The sequence below is a fragment of the Spodoptera frugiperda genome, chromosome 26 (assembly GCF_023101765.2).
Source record: "Spodoptera frugiperda isolate SF20-4 chromosome 26, AGI-APGP_CSIRO_Sfru_2.0, whole genome shotgun sequence".
Lineage (NCBI taxonomy): Eukaryota > Metazoa > Arthropoda > Insecta > Lepidoptera > Noctuidae > Spodoptera > Spodoptera frugiperda.
In genome coordinates this window covers 4,475,649-4,501,221 of record NC_064237.1, presented here as the reverse complement: position 1 = coordinate 4,501,221, position 25,573 = coordinate 4,475,649, and the positions used below count along the sequence as shown (strand labels likewise).

Sequence of the window (25,573 nt, the reverse complement as noted above, 5' to 3'; positions counted from 1 at the left end):
AAAAACAGGTTTGAATAACCTACGTGTGAGTCAATTGTTATGGCTATGTGTATATGGGTCCATTTATTTTGAAGATAAGGGCAGGTACCTTTGTGTACTACTACTCACGTGCATGTAGGGCACATAGGTAGTTCTTATATGAATAGAGATAGCAAATTGATCAAATAAACGTCAATATCGAAAATCTGAATTTAATTATTTTATATTATAACATCATGGCTGTCATTTCTTATAAGGTAGACATGTAAGATACCTAAGTATAATCATATTCACTAGTCCTATTGTTATATTATGGTGGGGCAGGCTACCATAATCCACGAGTAATCTTGGTGCTGCCTATGATTGGTGATTCTAGGTAACACAATGAATATAAGAAACACAAGTTTATTACGTAATTTATTGAAAACCATTGCACTAAATCTATAACAACATTAAGTCTACCATAGTTAATTCTAAATTCACATTAATTTATTTTTCTGAGAAAATGTTCTTAATATCGACTTCGGCAAGGACTTTCGCAGAAACGGATCCTGGGCTTTCGGCGGTAATTTTTGCCTTCGCGGCTTCCAGTTGTCGCTCACTGCCAACAATCTCTGCAGCTTTTTCAACTAGATCTTCATCTCGAACCCCTTCGGATTCCAGTTTCTGGTATTGTTGCACAAGTCGCTTGGTTTGAGTTTCTGATTGGCTGATCATATTTATTGCTCCTAAACCATACCCTTTGGAGTGAAATTTCCTGTAAAATAAATGGTGTAGTCAATTAAACTGCCAGGCAAACATGCAGACAGATCACCTGACGATAAGCAAACTAAGTAATTAGCGCGGCTCATCAACTCTAGCAACTTCAGAGCAGTTGTAAGTGCCTTGCGGGATTTCTGGTTTTCAGGGGCAGCGGAATTGGCATTTGAACACATGACGGAAGCATTGCTTCATGAGGTAGAGTAAGTTTTATAAGACTGAAACAATACTTACACTCTAATATTATCCTCAGGGTAAAGAATTGGTCGTATAGGCTTAATTTCTGGTTTTGGTTTAGCAAACTTGGGTTCCACAAGAGGTGGAAAAGCTCTGTACACATCAAACCACAAAGGTCTGTCATCAGGTTTCATTGCTCCTTTTGTTAGAAGTCCCTCCACTCTGTAATTGTAATTAAATATATTACGAATATTTAAAAGGTAATTAGATATTTATTTTTATGTTCATTTATTTATTGGTTATGTAACTGCTGAAGGAAAGTAAAATCAACAGTCCAAAATAGTATTTGAATGAGTTTACAATCACTATCACAAATGACACACTTCATAATGTATGAGCTAGTCTAGGTCATAATTTATGTAATGAAGACACCTATATTATATTTAAGCTAGTCATTCATTTGAACATTTTCATAATAAATTATATTAGGATATGGACCTAATTAATTTCCGCAAATAGGTCTTATAGGATATTGAATCCCATGGTCTAAATCTCAAGTCACACTTGCTTAAGTATTAAAAAAAACGTATACTGAAGAAATACAAACAAAGAAAAGGGTGTTTAAAAATCAATTGACATCAATTATGTACTTCAATAATTTATTTTAAATCATGTTAACAATCCAAAATCATAGAAAAAACAAAAGACTAAAAATCATTTTGCATTGCATGGAAAATTGTTCTGCGTAAGTTTTCCCAACCACTTCTTTTGGTTTCAGAAATTAATTTTTCTTGTAGTTTTTTTATGTCATCCTCCAATTCTTCTGCTAATTTGTCTGTTTCAGTTTTGTGGTCCATTTCCATTTCTTCACATCTAAAAGGGAAATGTAATATCATAAGAAAATTAAGTTTTTAATAATATCAGTCATATATTTGAAACTTTATCCTCATACTTACTGTTTTTTAAATGAAGCATGAATATCTTTTAATACTTTCAGTTTCTGTCTATGGGCTGTGGTGGCCTGCTGCATACACTTGACTACAGCTCCAGTTAAATGTTCTAACTTTTTTTCATTGTCTTTCATTGCATTGCAATCTGCTTCCAGCTGTATCATCACTTCTGATAGGTTTTTAAGTAGGTTATTACTTTTTTCTTTCCTGTTAATGATTTTAAAGGTATTATTACTACTGTAAAACAATTACATTTGAATATTATATTTCAAAGTTATATTTATTTACCTTGTTTCTAGTTGATTGTTCATTACATCCAATATTTTCTGTCGCGACTCCTTACAAGCTTCTACATTAACGTCCAACTTCTTTTTCTTTGAATTTGCTTGATATTGACCAATCAACTTTGCAATGCTTTCTTCTTCGGTCACATCATTTTTCTGTCGTTTAGTAATTTTCTTATTGCTGACAGAATCCTTTAGAAACTGTGATTCATTTAGCAATTCATTTAAATCCTCACTTAGAAATTTGGACTTTCCTCCTTTTTTTGACGACATTATTGATAACAAACGTGAAAGTATTAAAATATCTCGTTTCCGCGTTAATTCGCACCAAGCAGAAAATGCGAAAGTTCAAAGTTGTGAGTGTTCCCGCTAAATTTTACCGCCTAAATTTCGTGCTCGAAAATTAAACTGAATTAAAAAAAAACTACTATACTTTCGGCAAGTAAATATTTTTTTGATTTACTTGCTAGGCGTAGACAAAAAAAAATAACACTTACCTTGTATAAATCGTTCCAATTCTTTCTAACCGGCTGCTTGCCATGTTTTTTTATGTTAATTTACTAGTGCAAATTAAATAAAATTATACTCAATCAATTCAATTTATCAAATATAAATCGTTCATACACTTTGTTGTAGGTTAGAATCCAAAATTAAAAACAATCAGATGAATTTGACAATTTTGACACTTGACCGAACGTCGAAAAATAAAAAAGGACAGAGATTCACTATGATCACACTATCATAGGAATATTATAAATGTAAAAGTTTTTGGATATGGATGTTTGTTACTCATTAACGCAAAAACTACTACAGGGATCAGGATGAAATTTGGAATAGGGATAGATTATGGTCTGGAATAACACAGAGGATACATTTTATCTCACTGTTACGCGAGCGAAGACGCTGAGAGAAGCTAGTAAAATCAGTCGTACGAAGGTAAAATCTGCTGTTTTTTTTTCCGCGTGATTTTGTAAAACGAATACAATCAGTAGAACTTACATGATTTTGATTTTAGGATATTTTGTACAGTTCCGCCATGTGCATGTGCAGAAGCTTCATTTTACCCTGCCCTCCAGATTACTAAGTAAATTACCTATTTAGTCACAAATTTTGACAAATTATTATATTTAAAGGCTTGCTTGATAAAGGAGTCATTACAACTTAATAATGACTCGTTTATTAACTCAGGATAGGGCCGATAGGGTGGCTACCTAACAGACAGATCAACTGACGGGAAACGGCAGTCGACATCGCCCACGGCCCTTAGATGGAGAGGCTGCAAGTGCTGGAGGAGGATTTGTTTATCATATGAATTTTATATTATTTTATCTATTACTTTATATTTTAGTTATTAGGAATAGTAAAGGGAAAACAACAACATATTATATTATTATAAATCATGTATTTTTCAAAATTAAGTCCCAAAACAACACAACTCATTCAAGGCATTCTTTTTCTCAACTTAAATATTTTTCATTGCTTATAATACACTTAAATCTATTTACAAGTTTAGAACCTCAATATAATTCTTGGAAGTATCAATTTTATTAAATATTCCTGTGCAAGCCTTATTATTGCACTTAAAGCCCCTGCCCAGCATCACTTTATTTTATAAAATTTTATCAGCTCTTTTAGATTTAATTTACAATAAAAAATATTATGCAATTTATTAATAGTCCGGTCAAATTAGACCAAAAACTAGAAGTCAAGTTACATTCATTCGCAACCAGCTGAAAAATGGTAAGATTGTTCAAAACACCATCATTAATGTAATTTCGTGTGGTTATGTCATTATTGCGGTAATTTACTTGCACCCAAGAGAAAGGAGAAGAGGAAATAGAGGATGGAGATGGAAAGGAGGATATGAAACCTTTTTACATTCAATTTATGATGGTGTTTTGACAAACCTACCAATTTTCATCATGTTGCAAACTATTATTACCTCCGATGTCTAAATTGACCGCACTATAAATGTTCGACCGACGACAGTTTAGTGATGTTGAGTGAGGCTAAGTCCATTTGAGACTATAGAATCACAAGAAAATACTGTCTATTTGTATGTGAGATTCCACTGTCGGCTACGACTGTGACCGATGTTTCCTAAAACATCTTTTATCCGCTTGTCTGGTGAGAATATCAGACACGAAGTTTCTATGTGTAAACACTCGAAGAATGTCCTCACGAGCTTCCTGTATTCCTTCACATACTATTTTACTTCTTTGAATGTTGCCCTGAAACAAGCAAACATTAAGTGGTGTTATGGACATATAAATATTATATAGTTAATATATTTTGTATTAATAAATAATCAATATAACTCAGTTGTAATCATACCTTGAGTAACTCAAGTATCGTATGGGACATTCCCGGCTGCAGAGCAGATATCGCGCGCCCTGAAGCTGTTTCGAGAGCTCGCAATAGGCCCGCTAACTGCTCTCCAACATCAGATTCTAATGACATCTAAACAAAGAGAAAAAAAAAGTATTAGAATAATTTCAAAAACGCAACAAAACTGTAATATCTAGTCTCAATAACCAATTTGTTGGTCAGACCATATTTGAATTAAATATGATTAAAATGAGCCGAAATAATTATCTCTTAGTGAAATAAATTACCAAGTCATCCATTTGCGCAGTGAGATGATGCACTTTCCATCCCTCAGCACTGGTCAGCACATGTTTCTGGCTGGCTATCGCAACGATATCCCGAGTGCGAGGTTCTCTTCGCCGCACATCAGACGGCCGGGTGAAATGCAACGCAGTACTACGCCAACCGCACACGTAACTCGAACTTAACAATGGACCTGTTACAATAAAAGATTCATAGATTTATTTGCTGAAGTGTGTTAGCATTATCAATAATTTATTTCTTTTTTTGACATCTGTTTTCCCGGATTTCATAGGCAAAGATTTTTTTTTAGACTCATTCATTTACAGGTGATGTATTTTCTTACATTAATTGACATCTTATTTATGTATTCAGGCACACATAATTTATTATATCTTGTTAGTAACTAGAGAAAAGTTTACGGAACTGCTTGCATTCAGTATTCAGTCATGTTTTATCGTAAAAATATCTAACCCTTAATGGCTGCAGGGACATCCTTCCTTATCCTTTTCTTCCACTTTGGTTTATCTTCCACATCTGGATCGGAAACGTTGTTTTTCAAAAAACATTATATGGAAGAAAAATGGGGTTATTATGTTCGTAATTTAGAGATACTTACGTTTTGGAGGGTTGAATGAGACTGGCGGTGGAGTGGGCGGCGGCTCCTCTCCTTGATAATCGCACTGTCTCACTTCATTACTCAACCTACAAAAGAAATAATACAGTTTATATTTTTGTGAATATTTTTTGATTATTGTAATCATGTAGCAAATTATAAATAGCAGATAAGTGAATTTATTATTATTTTTAGAAAAATCTTAAACCATAGTAATATAATAGGCTGTACAAGTGCACATACATCTGTTTCCGAGGTTTCTTGCGTGGACTAAGGTCAGGGTCGGGACGTGGAGGTTCTGGCTCATCATCAGGCGCGGGAGAAGATGACGCGCTGATGGTCGTGGACCCGCCCGAGCCGGCGCCGCAACCACCCACCGGTACATCCTCCCAGCCTGACCGACCAAAACTAGAGTTTTTGTTTGGAGACCTGTTCAAATAATTCATGTCATTATGTTTATACTTTAAAAACCAGTATGTACATGTGTTATACAATACATAATAAAACAAGAAAGCCAAAAATGTCCAAATCAACATATTTTTAAGTCATTGTACAGATTACGTTTAATAAAACAGAAGTTTAGAGAAACATAATATATAAATATTAAATAATATAAATGAAACCTTACCCGTCGAGATCTCTTTTCCTAAGTATGGACGGTCTTGGCAATACTGCCTGAGTTGGGACGGAGGACACCGGGACGCGGGTTTCTGGCGACGCTGATACAGCATTCACAACCGTTACTGGGTAAACAAACATTCATAAAATTAGTAAATTCTAGTGCATTTTATCAACAGATTACACATACAGATTAGACATATTTGGGTTTCTTAGTGGAGAAGAAACGGAGATCAATAATAAATACGGAATTGTCTTTCCAAATGTCGATGTGCAATATTTATAGCCAGGTACTGTAAGCACAATTTATTATAACAACAATGTGCATAAGTATCTTTCTACAAACTAACCTTGGGTCTGCTGGGGCTGCGCTGACGATTGGTGCAGGTATGGAGCGAGTGCGCGCGGCAGTGCGGGGCCGACGTGTCCGGCCAGCGGCGTGTGGGGGCCGTGCGCCCCGGGCGGCGCGCTGTGCGCCGAGTGCGACCCGCGCGGTACTTCGTAGTACAACTGAGTCGGAGCACTGTTCCCCACTACTCCACGAACACCTACACTTGCAACACCAACCACCTGAAACATTCATATTACTAAAATATCTAATTCAAAACTAAAATGTACATAATAATATGTGCAAACCTTCCTGTTAAATTAACAAGAAGTTAAATAAAATTCCCAGTTGCCCAGTGGCTACTTCAAGTGTTTTATCAGCTCATTATACTGTTTTGAAAGCACTTTCTCTATCAGTTGCTTACCTTAGCAGGTTGGTAGTTTCGTTGCAGTAGTGGCAGTGGTCTTGGCGCGGTAGTCGCAGGGGTCGGCGTGGGAGCACGCGGCGCGGCTCCGCGCCCTGCTGCAGATATCACACCACTTGCTGAAAAGACAATTTAATAGTTTCTCAGTTCACAATTTTATTAGGTTAGATTTACCTTTAATTTGATGAAGTGTTTTTATAATAAAAGATGCATTAGGTACTTACAAGTTAGTACAGATGTAGTAGGTAAGGTAACAACAGTAGAGTGTGTTGGTTGTGAAGAAGCTGGGGAAGAGCTTGGCGCACTCGCCCGTGCTCCCCTCTGACCATACACCAGTGTACTACGTGGACCACGGGATGCCCCAGACCATGCACCACCTGTTTAAATATACATATAATGATTATAGCTCGAACTTCATATATTTTGTGTCAATTGTTAATGAACTTATTAATCAAATATTCAGTAACTGATTTGATCTTAGAGAATAAAGTTATAAAAAAGTGAAAGTAGCCACTTTTATTAGAAATATAAAAGAAAGCTTCATAGTTTACAAAAATAAAGTACTTGTAGTAGTAATAAAATAATGTACCTGTTGCTTGGGTGTTAGAAGCAGGAGTGACTGGTCGTACGGCGAGAGATGCGCCGGCTGCGAGACCACGGGGTACATGGCTCACATGGCTTGTCACACCTACTCCAACTCCTTTACTAACCAGCACACCACTGGCACTACTCACATTCACACTTGACAGAACAGCTGTAAAGACATAAACATAGCTTATTATATTGTTTTAGAGCTTTAGGGCTTTTCACAATGTATAAATAAGTTACTGTACTAACATAATTATATAAACAAATTTCATATTATACATCAAATTAGTCAGACTAACAGAAACTTAATCAGGTATAACATAATTTCTATGGTAACATGTGACTTTTCTTGATTACTTTAAAAAAAATGGTGTTCTTACCTGGCCTGTTATTATGGTGAGGCAATGGAGGTAGTACTCTAACTGTAGGAGGTAATGTCCGCACAGATGAGTTCACCACCAGGTTGCCAGTTCCACTGACCAGCTGGCTTCCAACATTCAACACTTGAGTTGCACTCACAGATGAGGTTACACTTGATTGAACATTGCTTGTATTAGCATTAGACACTTGTGCAGACAACTGAGTTCCTTGACTTATAATCTGTGTCCCAGGACTTATAAGGGGACCACTTGTAATCAGCTGCGATTGGGAAATCTGTGATCCTTGCCCAATTAGCTGAGACCCCTGACTGACAATTTGAGCACCTTGTAAAATAGGTGACCCACTGATTATCATTTGAGGCTGAAAACATAAATCAATTAAAAAAGGTTATTTTCATATTATTTTATATAGAGTTAACAATATCATTAAATTATTAATATGCTACATAATAGCATCACAAGCTGTCAGTTATTTTTATGTAATGTATATAAATATTGACAATAAATTAATTGTAAATGATGTTAAACGTATTGAAATACAAATTGGTTAATGCCATATGCACAAAAACTTACCTGTGAAACAACATTCGACGCAATGATTTGTGCAAGCCCTGACCGCATCATTCCCGTTCCGGGGCTAGCATGAGCTATTATTTGACTTGAACCTGTTGTTTTAGCTTGACCCGGAATCAGATGTGTCATTTTCATATCTGAACTAGAAACACTACTCACACTTTTCACTATAGTTATTTTTTGAGGCGCTAAATCTATTGGATGCATTTTGCTACTAAGTGACCTATCATTATCCAAATTGTTACTCATTTTGACACTAGGTACATCAAATGTTCATTATATAATAATTGTTAAGCGCTAAATTGATGTTCCTGATGGTTACCACCAAGTTTATGTGTGCAGTGCAATAGAAACTTATAAATAAAATTTCAATAAATATTGGATCTTCAATGACACAAACAACAGCAACAGTGGATGAAAGATGGAACTAATTCATAGAGCAAGATGTTTTTTCTAAATGTTGGAACTAGTGTTTGGCACCCTGTAATTTAATCTACATTCAATTATAGTACTACTAAAATAAAGTATATTTCTAAGCATGGTTCTAGGGATAAGAATTTTATATTTTGTTGTATGTCTGCACTTGTTCAAGCGTTTTTATAATTTACAGTGTTGTTTTTATATTTTTATCTCAAATTATTGATTGTAAAATTATTAATAATTATTATAAATAATTTTATATCTCCTATGCTTTTTATTTACTTTGCCCTTATAATGATATTATTTTTATTTATTTTACTTAAAGTAAATCTTTGATCCTCAGAGACAGAGACGCGGTATCAGCAGTGGCAGTGGCACCACCGCGTGCCGTCGAATCTAGGTACACCGAACTAGATCTAATAAAAAAATTGTTTGTTTTGTTTATGGTACGCCATGGCGGATCGAGTTGGTGACGGTGATTTCTTGGACGAAAATATACAGAAATTTAACAATGAAAGGCGGAGCAGTAAACAATGGGTTAAACTTAATGTTGGTGGAACATATTTCCTGACTACGAAGACAACATTATCTAGAGACCCTAATTCATTTTTGTATCGATTAGTTCAAGAGGACAGCGATTTGATTTCAGACAGGGTTTGTTGAATTTCTTATTGTCTTTTTGTATGTAAATGAGTTTTACTTTATTTGACACAATACTAATTTATGTACGTTTGCCTTCAGGACGAAACTGGCGCTTATTTAATAGACAGGGATCCCACGTATTTTTCTCCAGTCCTCAATTACCTCCGTCACGGTAAACTGGTTATCAACAATGACATCGCTGAAGAGGGTGTGCTGGAAGAAGCAGAGTTTTATAATATTACGGAACTTATAAGATTAGTTAAGGAAAGAATATGTTTAAGAGAAAGGAGACCCTTAAAAGATTCTAAAAAGCATGTGTATAGAGTGCTACAGTTTCATGAAGAAGAGTTGACACAAATGGTATCCACAATGTCTGATGGTTGGAAATTTGAACAGTTGATAAACATTGGCTCCCAATATAATTATGGCAATGACGAACATGCAGAGTTCCTTTGTGTTGTAAGCCGAGAATGTGGCAGTTCTCTGAACAGCAATGACATAGAACCTACAGACCGTGCCAAGGTGCTCCAACAAAAAGGCTCACGGATGTGAGCTTATCTTTTATGATTTAATATTTTTTGAGACTGTCGGCTCTGTGTGAGAAATGTGTACATATTTTTAGAGTGTAAACAGTCTGTATAACTTCTTCTTTCTATATTTTAAATTAATGTATAAATTGTCTAGAGTCTTACAGTAACGTTTGTATTAGTCAATTGAGTGGTAACTGTATCTTTGGTCCTATACTTCAGTACATCATAAATATATTAGATAAATACTCATTCTAATGAAGTGTGAAGCTCTAAATAGATTTTAGAAAATATTTATGTACAAATGGGTGCACCAAAATAATAAAGTGTAAGTGATGAATTTAGCTAATATTAGAATATTTTAGTTTCATCACATTACAGCAACATAGAATATATGATTATTTACTGCTAGGGGCAATTTGTAATCTTTTAGATTTATTGCTTTTGGTGCAATCAGATGTACATTTGAAAATTTCCACATTTCTTGCTCTAAAATTTCTTTCAATGATGGAAACTGATTATTGTATGTGTATGGATTAAACTTTTGTTTGAGTTATGGAATCTATTAAGACCTCTTGGATTTGTATTATTTCCAGTCTTGAATAAGACTTGTGAATAACACATTTCATCAAATGTGTATTCTTTAAATCAGTAATTAATTATTCCAGATATTATGCTCATTTACCAAATGTAATATTAGAAACTTACGATTCCAAAGCAGTTGTTTTATTTTCAAAAAATACTCAGTTGTTATCTATAAATAATAAATAAAGTTGTATGTTGGTGATACCTTTATTTTTACTGAATACAATTGACTGAAAACGTAATATGATTTGACACGCCTTCACTTAAAATTATTATTAGTATCTAAGTTAATTTCATAACTACACAATATATAAATCTATAACACGTCATTTTAAAAAAATAAACATTAGCACTATTTAAGAACATTAAATTATACAGCTTATTATAAAATATTGCATTTAACTGCATTAAATACAAGTTAACAAGAGGATCTGTATTACTAGAAACTCTTTGTATAGATAACAGTGTTATTATCAAAATACAGAAATCTTCACACACTTTGTAAGGCAATGGGGTTTCTCTAGTTGTCTATTTAAATATCAGAAATTATAATCTAAGTTTAAATTGGTTGAAACAATCTATAAACTAGCACCAATCTGCCATATAAGTAAAGTCATGGAACAACTTGTGATCTGTGGCAGAAAGCGGTCGTGGTTCTTTGGGTGGTGTCAGCACCGCTGCCTCAGATGTGAATTCACTGTCAAAGTTGCTGACATCCTCTAAGTTATTTATTGTTGGCACAAATGGTGGCTTAACCTTACGCAATAGTAGTTGCTCCCAGTTAACATTTCGGAAGAAAGCCTGTTTCTTAACATCTTCAGCATCCCTCTCTGATGATCCTAAGCGTCTTTCTGGATTTTTCCTCAGTAAGCGACGCATGAGTGCGATAGCTTCTAAAGATAAGGTTCTAGGGTAACGAACTTCGTCATTAACAATCGAATCAAACACTTCACCTTCATCTTCACCAGGAAAAGGTGATTCACCAACTAACATTTCAAATATTAAAACGCCAAGGCCCCACCAATCAACTGCTCGGGTATAGGAAGTTTCAGTTAACACTTCAGGGGCAAGGAATTCTGGAGTACCACAAAAAGTACCAGTACGATCACCCCAACCCATACCTTCTTTACAGAGACCAAAATCAGCTATCTTGACATATCCCTCAGTATCTAACAGTAAATTATCTAGCTTTAAATCTCTATATATAATGTTATTTTCATGTAAATACTGTAGGCCTAATACTACACAGGCTGCATAAAAAACTGCTCTAGGTTCAGTGAACACATCAGCATGTATATGCATCATTAGATCACCCCCTGCTGCATATTCCATAACAAAACACACATGTTGCTCAGTTTGGAAACATGCAAATAAGTTTACCAAAAATGGATGTCTAATTGCATTAGCTACCTCAAAGATTCTCTTTTCAGATAGTAATGAATCTACTTCGTCCCTGGCTATTATATCACCCTTCTTTAAAGCTTTTATTGCGAAATATTCATTAGTTGGTTTGTATTGAGCAAGAATTACTTTACCAAAGTGCCCTCTTCCAAGAACACTTAACAATCTAAAACTGTCCATAGACATTTCGCCAGATTGCCTTCTGGTATCCTGTTCTTTACCTAAAGTATCTATTACAGATGATGAACGGGAAGATGATATTCTCATATTACTAGTAATCTCAACTATTTGATCTTCATTACTTGGGAATTCTAGAACCAATTTAGGTGATGGTGATGGTGGATACTCCACTAATGGTGTATCACAAGATGGAGTCTGTGGTTCTTTTGTGACATAGTTATCCCTTGTATAAGAATCTTCTAAAAATGCAAATGCTTCCTGGAGTTCTTTCTCCATTCTCAAAGTAGAAACATTGGGAGGTGGTTGAACAGGCAATGTGGGCTGAGGAGGGGGTGTCCTTGGCATTTGTGGTGCAAGAGGCGTAGAAGGTAAACCCAAGGGTCTAATACCTGCCATACCACCTAAAGTTACATTAGGATTTTCAATGTCTCTGTTATCAATAGAAGCTGATTCGAAACTATGTTGTTGAGCTTGGCTTATGTGAGCAGTCTGAATGTTTTGGATAGATGGAGATGAGCGTTTCAGAAGTCTGCCTAGTACAACAGCAGGAATGTGCATTTCTCCATATGAAGGTCTTGGTATATTCTTGCCTTGTTGCTTGATAATCTTTCTTTGTCGCTGTAACTTAGGTTTTCGAGAAATAATGGGATTAAGGAACTTAATTTCAGCAAAAAGTAAGCCTTGTGGCTCCAGTTCCAGTGCCATTCCATGTCTTATATCATCAATAAATTCTTCCAATCTTAAAACTTTCACAGCACACAAACCGCGCCAATCTTTCCAATGAATACCAATTTCAAGTTCTCTTGATTTGTCTAGCTTGATGGTGAATCTGGAAATTGCAACATATAAATATTTAGACATCCATCTGCTTTTTTATTAATAGGTATTATGTTCAACAAAGTGAAATTGAATGAGTGAATAGTATAAAAATATTCTAAGGGTATCTGGAGGAAATAATCTTAATACTTCAGTCATTTTTTGTGTGTGTAGAAGAGTACAGCATTACTTGTAAAGTAGAACTTTTAGTCACACTACAAATATGTGTACGGCAGATAGATAAGATATGAGTAATAGCAAGGAATTACTAAGATTGTAATTCAAGGAAGCCCAGATACAAAGATAAGTTCAATTAATATTTTGTTATATAATGCTACAAAAATACGAGAATTTATCTTTAAGTGTGGGGCAATCATGCTTTATTCTCTATATGATCAAAGATATTAACTTTATAATTACTTATCATGCATGATGACCTTAGAATTCATTTTATTATTAAAAAATATTAAATGTACCAAATATAAGAAAAAGAGTAAAATAAAAGTACATGCCTTTGATCCCATGCTTGTTGTGAACATGGTCTCCAACTGGTCTGTGCAACATGGTGGTTGTCAAGTTTTAAAACTGCCATTATCTCATTGCTTGTGTCTTCCTTAATGCTGTATGTGTACTTCATAGAATTACGAATTGTAACCCCCTTGACAAATGATTTTAAGTCTGAAGGGCTAGCGGTAGGATCACGTCGACTTCTACCAGGAACATCTTCAAGTAAATCTTGACAACCCATCAATCTAACTTCTAATGTACCAGTCACTTGAACACAAGGGTTGATCAAAGGAGCTGGAGATAAAAACTGTGCTCTAGACCCACTACTGCCAGATAAACTCACATACCCAGGGCTTGAGGCTGTACTGCGCAGTTCGTGTCCTAATTCTATAAATGCAGGGCTTTCACTAGGAAGCTCCTGCCTGCGCATATCTAAGGATCTGCGTAGTAAATCTAATTTCTGTGATGATTCTAAAAGGTTAGTTTGGGCTTCTTGTAAAGCTTTTTTATCTGTTACTTTCTTGTCACTTTGTAAAAGTCTTATGGCATTTTTAGAGCCTTCCACCACGGCTGCCTCAATCCTGAGACGGTTCCTCAATTCAGCTATTCTCTCATCTAGTAAAGCAGCTACGCCACTTTCAGAACTTTTACCATCACCATTAGATCCTGCATTATCTCCTTTTTGTTGTTTGGTTAGTTTAGAAATACGTAGTTTTAAATATTCAATCTTGTCTTTAGAATCTGCTAGCATTTGGTGAGCTTCAGCAAGTAATTTTTTATCTCTGGATTGATTGCTGCTACTGATACTTTGTATCATATTTTCAGCTCCTTGCTTAACTTTGAGCTCAATGTTCAACTGTTTTTCAAGTGATGCCAACTTTCTGTCTGTTGTTGCTTCACCCAGCTGCCTTTGCTGCTGAGCAGCTTCTGAAGCCAGAATAATCTCCTCATCATAAGAGAGATCTTCTGGTGAAGTAGGAGTAGACTGACCACGAGACAAAAGAAGCTGAGACTCCAGTTCTTGGAGGTCTGACTTAAGTTCATTAAGCTTTATATTAGCTTTTTTCACGATATTGGCAACATCGGAGAGTGATCTCCTGTCTGTGGCCACCTCCCGTAATTTCTCAGCACCTTCTTTTATTTTAAGTTCTTTACGTATTTCTCTACGTATGACATCTTTGAGCTCCTCCAACTTAGACGGCAGTGCTATTTCTGGAATACACTCCGTTTTAATTCCATACTTCACGCCGAGTTCGTGGAGAACTGGGTGTCGAACGTAATCACTGTGGTAATAACCTGGCTCTGCCATAATTGAGGATGCACAGTCTAACGTCAGTTAACCATAATTATGTGGGAAAATATCACTTTAGTATTGCTTGAGGATCACAAAACGTCGATCAAATCGTTACGTTTCGCAACTATAATAACACTCGACACTTTAAACGAAATCATGATAAATGTAAAACTTGATCGTTTTTATTAAATTAATCACAAAACAAAACAATCTATACAAGTGAATCGGTCAACGAAATCAACGAAACGATGAAACCCTACCATTATGCCATGGACAATTTATTGAATGAGTTATAAAGTCTGCCATAAACTAACTTGGCTTTTAGCATTTTTGATTAAATTCAAGTAATTATTTTACTTAAAATATAAACAATTTACAATACACAAAACACGAACTTGCATTTTGGGCGCAATAATGACAAATATAATAGTATTAGTCAGTAGTATTCTATCACTTGACTATTACTAATATTAGTAGTAAATAGTTTAAAACAATATTTTTACTTTATAGCAGTTATTGTTTATGTAAAGAATTAAGTACTAGTAACTTCATTCAAATGTGTTATTTATATGAAAGTTGGTGATTTAAGAAAGCGAATTGCTTTAATTTACGACCAACTTTTGTGTTTTTATTGGCATCACTAAGAACATCCCTAGCTTGACAATGTCATCAGTCAAGATATGCCAAATGGGTATTTTTTATCTGTTTGTAAGTTCCGAAAACCCAGTTTTAACTTTCACTTCCTTTGTACAAAAATCTTCTAGTAAAATAGTTTTTGATCAACACGTAACAATCGACTATATTATTTAGCATTTTAGAATATATAATTGATATTAATTTAGGTTTTAATTCATAGAATTTGCTGGAAAAACGACGAACTGTCAAAAGGCGCCAGTTGAAAGAAAGAACCTATCATCTGTCTGTCACACTTACGAAAGCTTGGTCATCCGTTTTAATGGAAAAATAATGCCCGTAAAAGTTGATATAACTCCACCGCCTCCAGCAAATTCCAAACAGCCTGGAGTGACAAAGTCCCTGCTATATAACGGATCCAAATTTCAAGGGCACCAGAAAAGCAAAGGTAACTCTTATGAAGTCGAAGTGGTTTTGCAGGTTAGTAACAAAAACAAAGTACGCAATATTGATAAAATTAGATATTTACGTAAAATTACAAATGACTGTATACGCTTTTTGCGTATTAAGACAATAGTTTATATTTTAAGATCTCATACAAGGAGTTCAAAGCACGTTTTTTGATAAAATTTTATGATGGAGTGGGCAGTGAAACTTTTTGAACTAATTATTACTTTCTCATTCCAGCATGTAGATGAAGAAAATTCTTACCTTTGCGGGTATTTAAAAATAAAAGGTTTAACAGAAGAATTTCCCACATTGACAACATTTTTTGATGGAGAAATTATATCTGCTAAATATCCTTTTCTCACAAGAAAGTGGGATGCTGATGAAGATGTTGACAGAAAGCATTGGGTAAGTATTTAAGTGACCATGTCCAAAATACAATTTAATATGGAATCCTGGACGAGAGTAATCTTATAAATATTTAATAATTTTCAGAGCAAATTTGATTTGTTTGTACCCTACTTAAAGACATTCAATTCGGATTCGTTTGATTATGACTCTCTCGAAAAGGCTGACTATGTGTTTATGAGGTGGAAAGAACACTTTTTAGTGCCAGATCATACAATAAAGGATATAAATGGTGCTTCATTTGCTGGTTTTTACTATATATGCTTCCATAAGTCTGCAGCTACAATAGAAGGCTATTATTACCATCGAAGTTCTGAATGGTGAGTACTTTTTGTGATATTGTTACTTTTTCCAATATGAAAATTTCTGGTCAATAGTAAGAAAGTAAGAGCATTTTACATTTATAATGAGCTCAGTCCTAGACAGTATATCTAATAAGAATATTTTAGAGTCAAAGAACTGTATGAGTTATCAAAGTAATTGCTTGTTATCTGGTACAGGTTCAGTTGTTGCTAGGTGTCAATAATATGTGTAATGTACTGTATATATAGCTAGATTGAAAGTATATTTGGGATTAGAATTTGTAAAACCAAATATACTTTCAATCTTATCTAGGGGTTTTGTTATTAAATGAACAGAATTAGCTGTAGTGCTAATCATTTGACCACATAGTTTGAGGTTAAAGATCACAGTCTATATTGATTAGTGATAACTTGAATATCCAATAACTAGTACAAATTTTGCTATATAGCTTAGCTAATGCAATATTCAGTAAGAATTTGTGTGTGACCCTATTAGTGTATTTTATCTAATTATGTAGTCATGAATATGTTGGTATCAAGAAGTTTCATTTTGGCTTGATGCCATTCCTTATTTATATAAGTTTAGAATAGAAATGACTTGTACATAATAGTACTTTGTGCATTTTGGTGTTCCATTTTTGTAAATAAATAAAATAATAATTAGTGAATTTTGTGATTATTTTCAGGTATCAATCTTTGACATTAAGCCATGTACCGGAACACAGCATCCAAATTTATGAGTTTAGATGAAATCACCATGTGAAAACTTAAAAATTTGGATTGGTATTTTTGTGTCCGCTAGTACTTACTTGTTCATTAAGTGTTAACTTCAGTCAGTATCCAAAATGTGTAAAGGTTGACAATGTTGTGTTACTCCAGTAATTTAAGATAAGATGTCTGGTCTAAAATAAAATAGTTATTCATTCAGAACAAAGGTAATTCAAAATGTGATTTTACAAAATGATTCAAGAACAACATTGTGTCATAAATCTGTTTTTGCACATACTTCCGGATCAAAGAATGATACTCCGAGTGAAGCCTGATTTTATAAAAACTATGCTTTATTAATTAATTGTCCATCAAATATAATTATTTTATAGATTTAGTAAAACAATAAGTTGCTGACATGTTTATGTTGTCATATTCATTTCTAATTTTTTGCCATAGTGATTCAGAAACTTAATATTAAATATTAATTGTAATTATATAATGTGTTAAGTTTCTTAATAATACTATGTATTATTATTGTGATATTTTGTACAAATGACTTGCATGTAAGTTGTTTCTATTATTTGATCATCATTTTTGTTATGAATATTGTGTACAATAGTTAATAACAGTTACCTACTTCATTTGATTGAAGTATGTGCAAGTACAGGGAATCTCGTTTTATTGAACAAGTTAATCATTTGACACCTACTAGTAGGAACTATTATCAATGTTATTGATAAAAATTGAATATTTTTTTTTCAATAAAACATCTTTCAGTAAAAGTATGTTTGTATTATTTCATAACCCAGGAAATAAAAATGCACATATCAATTTGATTTCCATTTTAATGTAACACATTTACTATTTACAATAAAATACTGGCATTGATAAATTTATAGTTTTTATATTTCATGAAATATCATCCAGTGAATAAGCAAATTTCTTAATTTTAATATAACATTTTAAGACATGATATTGATATCTATTGACTAAAACCTTATCATATTTGTACAATAGTCCTCACGATTTTTCAAAGTTGATTTAGTAACCTTATGCATTTTAAAGTAAGCATTTCTCATAGTACAAAAACAGGCTGTTTGGAAAAATAAATGTAAATGGATATGAAAAATTCGAAAGGTATGTTATTTCAAGCAAGATTGAGGCCGTTTTTGTACTTAAAGCAATATACTTCAAACAATAAATATATTGTGATACATGGTTAGTTTCAGCATTAAAATAAAATCTAACCATCTAATCAATTAATACACTGGTATAGATAATAGATAATGAAACAAATGTTAAGTAATTGTAGTCAAAAGTTTATCATAATTATCTAAAAGGCGGTAGGTAGCTAAATGTTAAAAATATATGTTAATTATCACTTTTCAAATTGTCAGGAGATGTTTTAATTACTCTGTATTTTTTTTTAATTTATTAATATAAACAAAATAAGGCCAATATAATAAATATTTGATAAACTTCTGACCTTATAGTAAGTGTTCAGATATATCAGTCAGGCTCAATGGCTACTAAACAGGTAAACAGAAAATGCTGAAAAAGTACCTATTATTTTAACAATCAGTAATAATGATATGAAGCTATTCATCTAAAAATTCGAAGGAATAATGAGTGCGTATTTTGGCACTTAAAACTTGTATTATATTAATTAAAGGTAGATAATAATGTCAAAATGATTGGTCACCTTGAGCCCAACAATTATTTCTAGATAATTATAAACATTAAGTTGATTATAAAAATACATTTTATTCACCTACCTTAGATAGTTTCGAATAGGTACACAGTGAATTATTATGTGAGAAAAAACTAAATACTTAAACTAAGCTTTGGTGGGATCGTTAATGTGTAATAGTGTAATAGTTCGGTAATGCAGGTATTACGCCCTTACGAAAGTACAGAAATGTGAATGTATTTCGAAATGCGAGTACTCTCGAATCACGGCTTTCACTTAGCTATAATATGTCGCCAGTTACACAGTAATCCAGCAGCCGATTCGAGATAAGAAAACTTATACATATTTAATTGATTATACATACTACTAGTGTGGCAAGTATACACGTGGCCGAGTATAAACATAAAATATTATACTTAATGCATTCTGCGGAAGTACATGTTTTGGTGGGTTTTAAGTGTCCGATTTTGCATTTAGATTGTTTGGAACTAATAATACGAACAAATACCTACTAGCTATATCTACACACATCATAAACACAAAACATTGAGTTAGGTTACAACTAACAACTGCAACGAATACTTAGTTTCTTGAAAAAAAGGCGGCAATTATGTGCCACTCCTTTTTGAGAATACTTAAATTAACACTATTAGGTAGGTATATTTTGCGATACTTATTAGGTACGAAACATCAAACATCTACAGACAAATACATTCACAACGAAAAATTTATATAAAAATATACATCGAATAAATATAAATCGAAAATTATCATCAATAGAACAATTTACATTAACATAATATAAAACAACGATAATACTATAGCAAAATAAAACACTTAAAATTAGAAAATATTTACAGAACTTAAAATGTCTAACAAAAAATAATAACTTAATTATGACTGTAATATTTGGCTTTGAAATAAATAGGCTAATATATTGAAAGCTATGGATAAAAATGACTTCAAATCGAATAAAATAAGATTTGATAACAAACTAAACAGTTGCTATCATTCAAGTAATTAAGTAAGATAGAGTTTATTTAGGCAGGTGCCAATGTAACATGATGGTGAATATGTGGTTATAGCATATTTTCATTTGTCCCATAGCTTCCATTATACGTCGTCGGGTAACATCGAATTGTCTAATGTAACAAGAAGCAAGCTATCTTTTTGATGTCCCTTCACTACTGAACCAATGTCTGAGGCCAAGGAGGCTGTAGAGGTCCTGGTTGTTTGTGTGAGCTCGCGTTGGGTCGGCATGGTGTTGGACTGCACGATGAATATATCCCTTTAGTTGCTCTGGGTATGCTGGAGGTACGCCCGCGTATCCCGCATGTGGGTAGTTGTGTAGCCGAAAGTTGTGTGGATACGAATGATGATGGCGCCGAGGGTTCTCGTGGGTATTGTACACACCACCTACTTGATTTCGCCCACCAGGCCAGTAATCCTGTAAATGCCGGAACGGATAATCTGGTGGAGGCGTCGGAGAATGTTGGCTTTGCCAGGGATATCTGTAGTAAACCTCATATTTTGGGAGGAACACATTATGCGTTGCGGTTTTATCACTGTACGCCATTTCAAGCGGTGTATGAACAGGCGCGGAATGTGCTGATTCCCTATTCTGATCTTTTGGCCTATTTCGACGATACTGAAGCTTAGTACGGGTACCCAGAATGCTGTCCTCTTTCATTAAATTATTTTGTTCTTTGGTAAAGTTGTCATCAGTAGTGACATCGGCATATCGACTTATTAATTTGATAGCTTCGCCGATATCTGAATAGTCATTTTCGGGGCTGAGTTTGCTTTGATCTCCATCTTTTTTCAAAATATTTGTGCTTGAATTAGTGCGCTCAGTTTTTGCACTTGTTAAATTAGACAAGTTTATTTGAGCTTCATTAACAGAAGTTGCATTATTTTCAATCTCTGTTAAGCTGCTCGATTCTAAATCTGTAGAATCTGTTTGATTTTGTTTTTCTGTATTATAAAGAATGGGGTCAACGTTGACGTGTCCATAAACTAATTCTTTTTGTCCTTCATCGGTAATATTGCTTGGCGATCCAGTTTCCGTTACATTGACGCTTGAACTATCACGTTTGGGCTTGTCAGGATAATTGTGTGACAGAATATTCTGATTTACCAAATACGCACTATCAATGACTGCCGTGTTGTTTGGATTCAATGTATTTTGAAGTTTTAAAAGTTCTAATTCAGCTTCTATGCTGACGTCACCATCTGCTTTACTCGTATCTTTCTTGTCAACTTTCATATAGTTTGGTTGTAGTTCTTGAGCCTAGAACATAAAATGTATTATTTAAGACACTATTTATAAATTAGAGGTCAGTTTTATCAGTTTGTAACAATATTTATCACATTTGCCTACCTGTGAAGATGGCTCTTGGCCTTGAAGTGGTGCTGCTTGTGGATCTAAACCAATTGGTATAGAAAGTTGCAGTGGCCCAGGGTCAGCATCGCCATAGTCGTAGAGTACGTCTCCACCAGGAGCCGAAGTCACAAACCAAGCGTTCAGATGCTCCAGTAGGATACGTTCGTGTTCATCTTTGTTTACTGTCACCACCTGAAAAGTTTTATTTGAGTTTTAGTCACCAATAACTTGGTAGCCACATACAATTATTTAGGAAGTTTTGAGTAGGGTATTATTAATGTCTCTAAAAACGTTGGGGTAATTTCAGAAGAGCTTACCTGAACACAGCCATTTCTATCGAGTCTCTGTCCTTCAGGACAATTAAGAGGCGTTATAAACAGAGACTTAGTGGTTATTCTTCGTGGTGGGGCATTTTGATTGTTGCTTTCAGGGCTTTGGAGCCAGGATTTCCATGCAAGTTCAGCGGCTTGTCGGTCGAGGGTGCGTGGCGGTGGGCGGGTGGTCGCCACAGGCGCCGGCGCCGGCCCCTCCGTTCCGGGCTCCGCCCTTACTAGTGCACTCGACACCAGCAGTAACGTCGTCCACGTATACCACATCGCAAACACCTGTAACGTAACACATCGTTATTGATACTTTGTCATGAGGTTTTTAGATGTTTACTGAAACAAAAACTGGTTTATTGTGTAATGAGTTGGAATATTTCATTCAAACAGAATATCAGGAATCTGGTTGGAGGTTTTTTTTTAATATTATTAGTTCTTCACGGACTCTTAGTCTGTGCTTTTGTCATATCTTCTGGCTAGAGGTTAAGCCCACCTATTTATTCTGCTAACTTATGGCAGTCCGTTGACATGGCTGCCACAAAAAAGGTAGGCAAAGCCAGTAGTTGCCATGCCACTAAGCGGGTTGGTGACCGCGGAGTCAGTACTCTTCGCACCATTTGCGCGTTCATCACTATTGACTGTATTCTTATAGTAAGTAGGAAATGGCGCAACCATTCATAATTCATAACACGAAGATTAATTACAGTTTCCTTAGTCATTTCAAGCGTTACAATTTAACACTACCTATGTGGTTCGCGTTCGTTCAGTGTTGGTTTTTGATTTCATTTTATTCACGGAAAATGGTGAGGTTTTCATATCATGACTTAACCTTCTAAAGTAAGAGAACGCTAATCCAAATTATGTAATTGTCATCAAGGACTTAAATGGATCAAGGTGCAATATCAATGATTGCTTAGTACAATAGCTTCGAGTTCGTAGATACTAACCGCACCTAGGTATGCATTGGTCGTTTACATAATACACCCAGTGCCGGCGTAGGGGCCACTGACACCCCGGGCGAAAATATTGTGGCGCCCACTTGAGGGAAGCATTATCAAGTGTTAGTAGTAGTTTTTCATTTTATTGGCGCCCGCCAGACTTTGTCGCCCTGGGCCATCGGCCCATGTCGCCCCCTAACGCCGGCACTGAATACACCTGTTCCCGTATCTATCTAGAGTCCATGATATATATTCTATTTGATATACCTGCTGGCATAATTTTATTTTAAATATGATCTTTAGTCATTTTGTTACACTACTACCAGGTTTGTCTACCTATGTGCTGTTGGTATGTGGGTTAAGTATAGGTACCTACATAGATGCTCAGAAACGTTTAAAATAGAGTGCAGTTCCACAATTAGATTGCTGTGTTACATGTGGCGGATATTAAAAACGAATCTTGGTGTTAATAATCTACAACAATCCATCAACCTTAATTGTCTGTGGACCAAATAGATCCGTGAATGTGAATATCATCTGCGAGCGACCTTGAGGCCCTTTATCATTCAAAAAGTGAAAGTGTGTTAATCATAGACTATTATGTATACATATAGACACTTACGCCTTCACTTTTAACTTGCATTAAGTTATCGATAGGTAAGTCCCTTTCCCTGTTCGAAGTTAAGTGCATATTTCGAATCGATAAATAAATAAATAATTTATAATCGATGTCAATTAGTTGTAGTTATTTTACAATGTTGCTACGCGTGTGCCAAATTGGGTTGGAGATAATTACGAAGCATGATTGCGACACTAGGGCTTAAGAGTCTGGTTTAAAGTAGGCCAGTACTCTCAGTCGTGCTGCTGACTCTCAGTCGTGCTGATTATAGGGACGTCATTTCATTTGCTGATGGTGTGACACCAATTAATAGTGATTGATAAGTAAAGTCAGTTACGGTAGAAGAGTGTACATTTTTACAAGTTCATACTTGTATCTTAAAATATAAGAAGAGATAGTAGGTATCACAATACATTATCGTGTCTTTTGAGTAATAAATGAGAAAGCGAGCGAAAGAAATTACTTACCTACACATGTAACATTTGTTTGAAAGCCACGTAAATGTTGTATTTTTTGCACGGACATAATATGTGGAGTTAGAATTTCTAAACAAACATTTCGGAGTTGGCCATCGACAAATTGTTCTGCATTTGAATTCTCAGAACGTAGAGGAGGTATGGGTAACGATACTGATTTTGTATAATATTTAAAAAAATAATGTTTTAGCTAGTTATAGCTAGTAGTAAGTACCTACCTAGGTATACTTATTTAGACTTATCTGATAGTTTAGTATAATGATTTGGAATTTGTAATACATAATAGAGGAGCCTACTTACATCAAAACAAACAGTCTGATCGAGTGTACAATGTCTACTGTTCATAAAATGAGAATGAGAAGTTTGTAAACAAGATGATTCACAATAAACAGATTTAATGATGTTGTTGACGGTCCAGGCGGCTATCAATGAGGTATACCAGATTTTTCTAATAGGTATATATTCCTATATCAATAGGAATTTCCTTTTGATATAATTGATAAAAATATAGGTGCATCTTTTGCTGAAAACATACTACGTGTTAGTCTATTACGTCTTAAATAAATAAAATGACTATTATAAAGAAGTTAGACACTTTAAACTTGAACTTACATAAAGGTTATGAGATAAACCGTCAAGGTTTGAAGTCCTTTCACAAAAGCTAATTAATAGATAAAATATTGAAACATGTTCAGTGATTACTACAACATACGAATTTGTTTAGATTGCTGATTGCAGGGCAGTATACGTAAAATATTAGTATGAATAAACCGTGATTGAAATAAAAATCGGAACGAACACTACATTCTTTCATTTATTGTGGAAATTGATTTGTTAATTAACTATTGTGTTCGATGAAGAGGTCTTGATTAGTCCCATTGTGCTGTGGGATGGGAACCTGTGAACTATCACCACCTTCTATGGTTTGCATGTAGTACTGTTAGTTAGATCGCTGTACAGATACTCGTATCTACTAACAAGTGAACTGATAGCAGACCATGTTTCCAAGCTAACCATTGGAGCATTGTGATGTCGTTCTCAAGTCGGCGGACGCATTTCATGTAACTTGTTAGCATTATATTATACGCAGTTTAATTACCCACTCGTTTCGTAAGAACAACACGTGCGCAGGAAGTCTCGTCTTAGAGATAACTTCAAAGCTTATTTATTACTTTTGTATAAACGCAACGCGTACCTAAGTAATTACATTTCGTTTCACTTTGTTCCTGACCTAAGGTTAAACGTGGAGTCATAATAGCACACCGCTCTCTGTTACTACACAGTAAATTGAAATAAGTACAAGCACCTTTAGCCAGCCGTTACACATGTAATACAATTACATAACACTTGCATGTAAATGACGTTTGTTTGTTTGCGACAATGTTGTCCCTCCAAGTGTTAGTTCCCTTGACCCCGGCTGAGTGAAACGCGTTTATGGTGGATCTGCTGTACACTCGAGTTAATAATTTAGTGCGCAAAACAAGGGCAATGGCTGTTGACCCCGTCGCGATCTATTGGCGGCATCTGGCAATGATCTCGCATCAGGCGCCGCACGCGCACGCGGAAGCTTCTCGCGGGAATTGACCGTGTTTCAATGGTGCTTGATTGAAGCATACTTTATACTGCATTCTCTAGTGTGAAAAGGATTAGAAAGCGGGATTAAACTCGTTGAATGCTACTTGGGATTTTCTCCCGACAAATCTTCGGCGCGACGAAAGAATGCAGCGTATGCCTGGGATTATGAAGTTAATGTGCGTGTCTGACTGCGTCTGACCTAATGAGCACATTCTGTTTACATAAAACAGATACACGTCGGGTATTCCGTTTGGATGTATTATTATCTGCACGGACCAAATCCTCGAATGTTGAACCCTACCTTGACATGCATGCGAGAGCGAGACAAGGCAGTTGCGGAACAGAGGTGCATCGGCGCAGGGTTGCACACAAATAGCTTACCACTCACAACTCAAGTGTTTCTGACAAACATT

At 35.0% G+C, this 25,573-nt stretch overlaps 7 protein-coding genes across 14 annotated transcripts in view; 2 read left to right on the top strand and 5 right to left on the bottom strand.

The window, feature by feature from the left end:
* Positions 1-379: 379 nt before the first annotated feature.
* On the bottom strand, positions 380-2,826 carry LOC118264727 (28S ribosomal protein S23, mitochondrial). Its single transcript, XM_035577333.2, has 3 exons — positions 2,647-2,826; positions 973-1,137; positions 380-736 (listed from the first exon to the last, which is right to left on the bottom strand). The coding sequence occupies exons 1-3, from the start codon at positions 2,688-2,690 to the stop codon at positions 469-471; spliced, it is 477 nt and encodes a 158-aa protein (XP_035433226.2). The 5' UTR covers positions 2,691-2,826; the 3' UTR covers positions 380-468.
* Positions 1,556-2,638, bottom strand: LOC118264726 (uncharacterized). Its single transcript, XM_035577332.2, has 3 exons — positions 2,154-2,638; positions 1,872-2,072; positions 1,556-1,788 (listed from the first exon to the last, which is right to left on the bottom strand). The coding sequence occupies exons 1-3, from the start codon at positions 2,420-2,422 to the stop codon at positions 1,623-1,625; spliced, it is 636 nt and encodes a 211-aa protein (XP_035433225.1). The 5' UTR covers positions 2,423-2,638; the 3' UTR covers positions 1,556-1,622.
* Positions 2,827-3,531: 705 nt separating the features above from the next.
* Positions 3,532-8,713, bottom strand: LOC118264574 (uncharacterized). 2 transcript variants are annotated; one of them, XM_035577128.2, is made up of 13 exons: positions 8,284-8,713; positions 7,711-8,071; positions 7,332-7,496; positions 6,967-7,119; positions 6,743-6,861; positions 6,341-6,560; positions 6,001-6,115; positions 5,616-5,801; positions 5,376-5,461; positions 5,231-5,293; positions 4,765-4,952; positions 4,484-4,609; positions 3,532-4,380 (listed from the first exon to the last, which is right to left on the bottom strand). In XM_035577128.2, exons 1-13 carry the CDS (start codon positions 8,530-8,532, stop codon positions 4,228-4,230), a joined length of 2,184 nt encoding a protein of 727 aa, XP_035433021.2. In that variant the 5' UTR covers positions 8,533-8,713; the 3' UTR covers positions 3,532-4,227. The 2 variants fall into 2 exon arrangements, with proteins under 2 accessions (XP_035433021.2, XP_035433023.2); XM_035577130.2 differs by lacking the exon at positions 5,231-5,293.
* A 392-nt stretch (positions 8,714-9,105) lies between these two features.
* LOC118263993 (BTB/POZ domain-containing protein KCTD5) lies at positions 9,106-10,659 on the top strand. Its single transcript, XM_035576288.2, has 2 exons — positions 9,106-9,357; positions 9,445-10,659. Exons 1-2 carry the CDS (start codon positions 9,157-9,159, stop codon positions 9,895-9,897), a joined length of 654 nt encoding a protein of 217 aa, XP_035432181.1. The 5' UTR covers positions 9,106-9,156; the 3' UTR covers positions 9,898-10,659.
* Positions 10,646-14,937, bottom strand: LOC118263990 (serine/threonine-protein kinase N). The gene is made up of 2 exons (XM_035576286.2): positions 13,367-14,937; positions 10,646-12,867 (listed from the first exon to the last, which is right to left on the bottom strand). The coding sequence occupies exons 1-2, from the start codon at positions 14,668-14,670 to the stop codon at positions 11,043-11,045; spliced, it is 3,129 nt and encodes a 1,042-aa protein (XP_035432179.2). The 5' UTR covers positions 14,671-14,937; the 3' UTR covers positions 10,646-11,042.
* A 310-nt stretch (positions 14,938-15,247) lies between these two features.
* Positions 15,248-25,573, top strand: part of LOC118263994 (glucose-induced degradation protein 4 homolog) — a 14,598-nt gene continuing 4,272 nt past the window's right edge. The window contains exons 1-5 of one of the 4 annotated variants that reach the window (XM_050704835.1): positions 15,248-15,363; positions 15,512-15,768; positions 15,976-16,143; positions 16,231-16,463; positions 17,132-17,938. In XM_050704835.1, the coding sequence (XP_050560792.1) occupies positions 15,622-15,768; positions 15,976-16,143; positions 16,231-16,463; positions 17,132-17,195 (612 nt within the window). In that variant the 5' untranslated portion in view covers positions 15,248-15,363; positions 15,512-15,621 and the 3' untranslated portion in view covers positions 17,196-17,938. Of the gene's footprint in view, positions 15,769-15,975; positions 16,144-16,230; positions 16,464-17,131; positions 17,939-25,573 lie in introns of those variants that run through there. The other 3 variants (XM_050704838.1, XM_050704839.1, XM_050704837.1) reach the window with 3 other exon arrangements.
* LOC118263991 (uncharacterized) overlaps positions 17,984-25,573 on the bottom strand; it is a 49,604-nt gene continuing 42,014 nt past the window's right edge. The window contains exons 3-5 of one of the 4 annotated variants that reach the window (XM_050704832.1): positions 21,547-21,834; positions 21,227-21,421; positions 17,984-21,136 (exon numbers count right to left, since the gene is read on the bottom strand). In XM_050704832.1, coding sequence (XP_050560789.1) covers positions 20,009-21,136; positions 21,227-21,421; positions 21,547-21,834 — 1,611 coding nt within the window. In that variant the 3' untranslated portion in view covers positions 17,984-20,008. The remainder of the gene's footprint in view (positions 21,137-21,226; positions 21,422-21,546; positions 21,835-25,573) is intronic. The other 3 variants (XM_050704834.1, XR_007707229.1, XM_050704833.1) reach the window with 3 other exon arrangements.

Excerpts from the sequence above, each read along its gene's own strand:
- LOC118264726 (XM_035577332.2), bottom strand. The coding sequence starts at position 2,422 with ATGTCGTCAAAAAAAGGAGGAAAGTCCAAATTTCTAAGTGAGGATTTA. Across the intron at positions 2,073-2,153 it reads AACAATCAACTAGAAACAAG|GAAAGAAAAAAGTAATAACC; the intron begins GTAAATAAATAT and ends AATCATTAACAG. Across the intron at positions 1,789-1,871 it reads CATGCTTCATTTAAAAAACA|ATGTGAAGAAATGGAAATGG; the intron begins GTAAGTATGAGG and ends TTTCCCTTTTAG.
- LOC118264727 (XM_035577333.2), bottom strand. The coding sequence starts at position 2,690 with ATGGCAAGCAGCCGGTTAGAAAGAATTGGAACGATTTATACAAG. Across the intron at positions 1,138-2,646 it reads ATTGGAACGATTTATACAAG|AGTGGAGGGACTTCTAACAA; the intron begins GTAAGTGTTATT and ends TTACAATTACAG. Across the intron at positions 737-972 it reads CCTGAGGATAATATTAGAGT|GAAATTTCACTCCAAAGGGT; the intron begins GTAAGTATTGTT and ends TTTATTTTACAG.
- LOC118264574 (XM_035577128.2), bottom strand. The coding sequence starts at position 8,532 with ATGAGTAACAATTTGGATAATGATAGGTCACTTAGTAGCAAAATGCAT. Across the intron at positions 6,561-6,742 it reads GAAACTACCAACCTGCTAAG|GTGGTTGGTGTTGCAAGTGT; the intron begins GTAAGCAACTGA and ends TGAATGTTTCAG. Across the intron at positions 5,294-5,375 it reads CTCATTCAACCCTCCAAAAC|ATGTGGAAGATAAACCAAAG; the intron begins GTAAGTATCTCT and ends TTTCCGATCCAG.
- LOC118263993 (XM_035576288.2), top strand. The coding sequence starts at position 9,157 with ATGGCGGATCGAGTTGGTGACGGTGATTTCTTGGACGAAAATATACAG. Across the intron at positions 9,358-9,444 it reads GCGATTTGATTTCAGACAGG|GACGAAACTGGCGCTTATTT; the intron begins GTTTGTTGAATT and ends GTTTGCCTTCAG.
- LOC118263990 (XM_035576286.2), bottom strand. The coding sequence starts at position 14,670 with ATGGCAGAGCCAGGTTATTACCACAGTGATTACGTTCGACACCCAGTT. Across the intron at positions 12,868-13,366 it reads CAACAAGCATGGGATCAAAG|ATTCACCATCAAGCTAGACA; the intron begins GCATGTACTTTT and ends TGCAATTTCCAG.